General features: G+C 40.6%; 1 protein-coding gene across 2 annotated transcripts in view; it reads left to right on the plus strand.

Annotated features, from left to right (window-relative positions):
- Window positions 1-5,251, plus strand: part of DCLRE1C (DNA cross-link repair 1C) — a 31,559-nt gene extending 26,308 nt beyond the window's left edge. The window contains exons 12-14 of one of the 2 annotated variants that reach the window (XM_074942581.1): window positions 250-338; window positions 1,339-1,439; window positions 2,795-5,251. In XM_074942581.1, the coding sequence (XP_074798682.1) occupies window positions 250-338; window positions 1,339-1,439; window positions 2,795-3,798 (1,194 nt within the window). In that variant the 3' untranslated portion in view covers window positions 3,799-5,251. The remainder of the gene's footprint in view (window positions 1-249; window positions 339-1,338; window positions 1,440-2,794) is intronic. The other variant, XM_074942582.1, reaches the window with a different exon arrangement.
- The last annotated feature ends 1,061 nt before the right edge of the window (window positions 5,252-6,312 follow it).

Genomic DNA, 6,312 nt, shown 5'->3' on the forward strand with positions numbered 1-6,312 from the left:
GAACAGAGCATACAACTTTTCCGTATCCTGGCTGTCACTGTTGATCTAAATTGTGCCAAAATATTCTGTCTCTTATTTAAATTTATAGTTTAGTTGTCCACTTTGACATGGTTCCAAAATGTGAGCTGTGCTGATTGGTCAGCTTTGAGGCTCCTTTGGTGTATGTGCTGTGATATGCACTGCCATGGGGCAGTCTTACGAATATATGTATTTCAATGTAAGTAATAAGCTACTTTCCCCCTTATTTAGATTAAGGATTTCTTGGGTTATATCCGCCCTGTGAATGTGTATCCCAACGTAATTCCAGTGGGTTCAACAGCAGATGAAGTTGTAAAAATGTAAGTGTGGTTTGGCTGGTTGGTGTAGGGTGGTGCTTTGGTTTGACTGCTGTAAAGCAGATGATGGCAACCTGCACTGTGCCTCAAGCAGGAAATCTTCCAAATCTTCCATAGCCAGCATGATTTTCCTTTTCCTCCCATCTGTTCATACTCTCCTTTAGTCTCCTATACTCAACACCCTCATCCTGTTTGGTTTTCAAGGAGCTGTCATGTCTACATTCTGCTCTGTTACTATTCTTAAATGTGGTGTGTGTAATTCTCACCCACTTCTTACATATTTGAATTAGGTATATTCATTTTTAGGCATCCCCATTGATGCTCTTATGCTAGCTGTATTAGGGACATCCCTGTCCGCTGAACGTAACTCATACCGTCTCTCACCCCTTTTAGTAATGCTACTTTAGAGAAACTCAGTAGGACACTTCCTTTTAAAAATTAAAATAAAATCTCCACAGGGACTTGAACTCCTACCTTCTCTGTACAAAGTTCCAGTGTTCCCTACTATCACCAGTGTCTCTAATCCTGCCCCTCCAGCTGAGCAAATGCAGGGGTCAGAAGAGCTTTGCAATACTAGCACAGAAAGCTAGTGTTGGAGGGGAAAGGGCCAGAGTGAGGATCTTGATCTCTGTTACAGAGACCCTTTTACAAAGAAGTGTTTTTACTCAGCAGTATTGAGTTTCTCCGAAGTCTGGCTTGAATTCCCATCTTCCTTTCCTCCTGCCCTACCTTTGTGGCTGGTGCACACTTTTTATGCATTTAACTTGATAGCATCAGGAGTGCTGCCCTGTGATCCTGTTGAACTGCATGCTATCAAGGAAGCTATACATTTTAACCTCTGCTCCTGAAGTCATCAGTAACGTTAGCACCTTTATTTTAGTAGCTAGCATGAAAGCAGTGGTGTTGAAAGAGTTAACCAATTTACTTTTGCTCCTGAACTTCTTGCATAATATTTTTCCATGTCTGAAGAGTTCTAAAGATCTGTTTTCCTTGTTCTTATCAGCTTAAAGCCACTATGCAAGTCATACAGTATAAAGAGCGAGCCCAAATATAAACCACTTGGAACACTGAAGAGATCCAGAACAATGGACTTAACAGACACAGGTACGGAAAGAGGATCCTGCAGGGATGGATGATTATAGCAAAGGAGACAGGTTTGGGTCAGTGACGCATGCGTGGACCTGTTACTATAGTCCCAATGTCAGTTGAAAGTGGTATTTCTGGCCACCTCCATCTGATCAAGCACAGGGTAGCAAACAAGCACTGACAGATATGAAACACTGTTTTGTTGACTCTTTAGCATGTAGCTACTCCTGATAGGTGTTTTATAAATGCCCATGGAGAGGGGAAAATATAGATTCAAATGAAGTTGGGCTTCAGGTAATGTCAGGTCAACAGAGGACTGAATCTTTATGAAACAGGAAACCAGTGATTGAGGTTAAACCTGACAGTGCACTCAACCATTGCTGCAGGTTCTAAAGTGTCTGGCCAGGTGAGGTAACTTTTATCTTGATGTATTAAAAATAATTCCAACATTATTTGAACTGCAGTGACTTACTGTGCTCCCAGTTACAAAACCACTCTCTCAGTTTAGCATGAATGCAGCTCTCTCACCCATAATTATTATCCTGGTACTTGTGAAATGGGAGTTAGTCAGGAACAGCAGCAGCTTTTAAAGACAAATACTGTATCTGATCCACACAATAGTGTTTCCAAGGCTGTATTCAAGGGCTGCCCCTGCTTTCATAGCTTGTACTCGGTACTGCAGCTTGTTAAAAGATAGTTCACAGTTGAAATACATGAGCAGTTTTCTAAATTAAAAGCTTTTAATTTATAAGACTCCCCAATTGTATGACTTTTTTCCAAATAGATCTCAATGCTATCTGTGACTAAAGGACTCTGCACACAAATCTGTGTCGCTCGTTACAAGACACGCCGTCCTTCTAGATATGTTAAGGGGCGGTTCGGGGAAGCAACTTTTTCTTTCCCTCCTGTGCTCACTCAAGCAAAATAAACTTGTAGCTAGTGAGTGGCACACCTGTTCTCTTGAAACTACTTTCTGAGACGGAGATTGCTTGTTCTGTGCCCACAACAGGGCTGAGCCTGCAAATACTTATGACAAATAACAATACCCGGGGCAATCCCACTGAAATGCGGGTAGAGTCTTATCCATTAAAATGCTACAACTCGGCACAAGGAACCAGTTGTGACCATTGGCCAACGAGTCTATGATGATGGTTGTGATAAGTGTTTATTTACTACATGTTAATATTAATACAGATCTGCACAGTCATCCCCAGGCATGATCAATTGATTTGGTGTCTGTCTAGAGATAGAACTCTGTTTTAAGTAATGGAATTTGTGTATAAATATTTGACCGAGTTTGTGTAGTCCCTATAAATCCCTTTGCTAAATTCTCTAAGACTGCTCATTACGATCCTTTTTGCTCGTCTTGACAGATGAGGGCAGTGATGATCTCTTCGATACAGAATTGACTCCTGTAAGGCATAAGATTCCAAAACATCAAGTAGAGACAACGATGCCTGAGACAAAAGCTTCATCTGAAAATTCTGAAGGAAACCATAGTGAGAACCTGGGAAGTTACAAAGCAACCACTATGCCTATGTCTTCGCAGGTACACTTCATAGACTGTGAGGAATCAAATGGTGAAGATGATGATGATGAAGAATCTGAAAAAAATACAGTTTGGGCTCAAGTTGTAGTCCACAATCCAGACTCCACTTTGATACTGGGAAATCCAAATGAAGAAGCCCATTCAGACTTGACCTGTGCATTGACTAGTGGCCAGCAGGAGTCTAATGCAGATATGCCACAGTGGGATGTTTTCTTTAAGCGAGATATTAAAACGACAGATGATAGCTCTGAAAATGAGGACCATCCCCCATCTTCCATAGATGCTGGTAGGTCCCAGTCACCAAACTTGTTCAGTGATTCAGATAGTTTAAGTGATTCTACCCATATCTCCTCACAAAATTCTTCTCAGTCAACCCACATATCGGAGCAGGGCAGCCAGGGCGTGGACAGCCAAGCAGACACAGTGCTTATCACCTCCCAACAGGCACATGGTGCGGATTTCAGCTTTTTGAACAAAGGTGGGAGCAGGGTAACAGTTTCTGTGTCACATTTCATGGCCATGGATAATCAAACTGAATCCCATAGGTGGAAGCCTTTGGACCAAAATACACCTTGCCCAGATAATATTGACTCTGATTTGAAAGGGAAAAACCAAGAGATGAATGCAGAAGCTGGTGCTGCTGAAACACAAAACACACTAATTGAAGTAAATAATGAAAAATCGAAGACTCCTAACTCAGAATTGGAAAGAGACTCTCAGAGCTCCTCTGACTTTGAAATCCCTTCAACCCCCGATGCTGAGTTACCTAGACCAGATAAGCTGCATTATCTGTACAAGAAACTAGCAGCAGGTGAAACGATATACTGACTGAAGGGAATCTCTTCTGAATTTAGGAACTTCTCTTTAAAATATAGACACAGACACACGCACGAGTCAACCGAAGCTGTATTCAGAAGTATATAAAAATTGTACTTATCCCCACTGCTCTGTTTGGGGCAAACTTACTACATTTCCTTAGAAATCTCTCACTACTGATTGTCGAGACACTAGGATGGTGCTGTACATTTTTCCTCCACAGTGAACTCCTGAAAAGGAAGATATTCCTGTAAGAGAAATGAAAATGCTCTACTTGGTAGGAGGAAAACACTAAGCTGACAAACTGAAAAAGTTGTTAAAACAACAAGAAAAAAAGTGGACAGTGCATCTTAGGTTGGTGAGACATGCAGCTGTGCAGTAGAGAAGGGAAGGAGAAATAAACCAAAGAAAGTGAAAGGAGCACTAAGTGAAGTTTAGTTGAGTGATATCAAGCTGTCTTTAAGAGTCGGCAGGTAGCTAACCAGATCTTTGAATTTGTAAATATGTCTATATTGAAGGCAATCTTTATAAAGCTATTTTTAATAAACTTTTTATAAAACTCTTAACTCTGCACATATTTAACATAGGAGAGTGATTCTTTCAGAGAGCAAAGTACACTTGCTACTTCCCAGTCAACAGACTAGGAAAGACTGTAGTCTTAGAAATATACTGGATTTTGCTTACTTTTCAACAGACCTTGCAAATGGTTTGGGCCTACCCAGGAACTGTTGTTAAGGTCAAAAGGTAGATTTTTGGCTGTAAAGAACAATTTAAGTGAGATGTTGCAAACCAGCCGTAAACATCACCACCTACTCATCCTCTCGTCATTAGTCCTCCACAGCTCAGCTTTCAAGAAAAGAAAAGTTCCAAACTGTCTGTCTAGTGATTAAAACATTACTGGCTGAAAAATATTTCCTAATATTTAAACTTCTGTTTTCACACAAGCTGTTTTTCTTATTCTTCCATTTGGTTCCTGGTACATGTCTGCTTGCGTGTGTGGTTTGGAAAAGGTAAACTTGAAGCTGTCCCTAAGTGAATTTCAATGTATAATCACCGTAGTGCTGGGATCAAGTCTTGACGTAACCAATTCCTGTGAATTGTCACCCCCCCAGAGTTAGACTAGAAGGGACAATTAATAGATCATCTATTTTAACCTCCTGTATGTCACAAGTCAGTAAGTTCACAGAGTTACCTCTGTATGGAGCCTAATAATTTGTGTATGGCTAAAGCATATCTTCCAGAAAGGCATCCAGTCCTGAGCTGAAGATTCCAAGAGATAGAGAATCCTCTCTTTCGTAGTCTTCCAGTGGTTAATGACCTTTACACTGTTTAAAAAGTTGTCTAATTTAAATCTGACTTTGGCTTCCAGCCATTGGTTCTTGTTATGCCTTTTTCTGGTAGATTTAAGAGCTCTTTAGTACCTGGTGTTTTCTCCCTGTGCAGTACCGTAAAATTTAATAGTCGTCTCATTGTTTTCGATAAGCTAAACTGATTGGACTCTAATTCTCTCCCTGTAACACATTTTCTCCAGCCTTCAAATAATGTGTGGCTCTTTTCCGCCCCATCTCCAGTTTTTAGGTTTGTTTGACAAAATCTGTTTTCCATAAAAGGGTGGCAACTGTATTCCTGTCTTTTTAATTCTTTAGCAAATGAATCCTGAATCAGCTTTTCTAGTTTGCCCTGGATTCATGTCAAGCTAACAGGCCTGAATATACTGGTGTTATGCTACTTGTCTTTCAGTACTCACACACTAGCAGTCTTCTGAAGCGTTGGGTTGTGGGTTTTTTGTAATCTGGAGCTCTCTTCAGTGAATGCTCTAAATAACAAAGATCTGACAGACCGTCACTGTAGACCTTATGTCACGAACACCTGAAATGACCCCTACATTTTTTTTTTTACTCTTAAAACAGATTACGCTAGCTCCTAAACATGTACCCTCTGCTCTCAGCTAGGGAGCTGCTGTAGTGCTTTTTTGATTCTACTAAGTATTGGTTTTAGACTTTCACAGAGGGAAGTTTTGGCTTTTTTTCTTTCAATGTGTGTTAGCTCAAGCAAAGTTGTTCTGAAAGGGACAGGAGTCATTCAGGCTTTGGAATCTATGAGGTGTTCATGTTTTGAGTGGGGAGAGAAATAGAATCCATGAGACTGTGTGCTACAGGCCTCAGCCATAGCCAAGAGAGGAGCAACAGATAACTTTGAATATGAAGTAGGACTGACGAATCCACAGATGGGGAAAACAGATAAAATCCATGTTCTTATGCATAAGAAATAACTTACAAATCACTGAAAAAAAATTTCAGAAAAGTTGACTAAGCCTAATTTAGGAGCACCTGCAAACTTATCTATTCTAGGGTGCCATGCCCCTTCTGCTGTACACAGTAAGCTGTTGGAAAGACTCAGGGCAGGCAAATGTTTGAAAGCCTTGCTAAAATTCTACTTCCCTACTTGGTGCTGCTCTCAGATAAAACAAATAGCACTAAGTTTCAGGGAAGGTAGGCTTGTAAACAAGGTTTCACTGGAAGAGTT

Source organism: Natator depressus, chromosome 1 (genome assembly GCF_965152275.1).
Source record: "Natator depressus isolate rNatDep1 chromosome 1, rNatDep2.hap1, whole genome shotgun sequence".
In the NCBI taxonomy this organism is placed as follows: Eukaryota; Metazoa; Chordata; order Testudines; family Cheloniidae; genus Natator; species Natator depressus.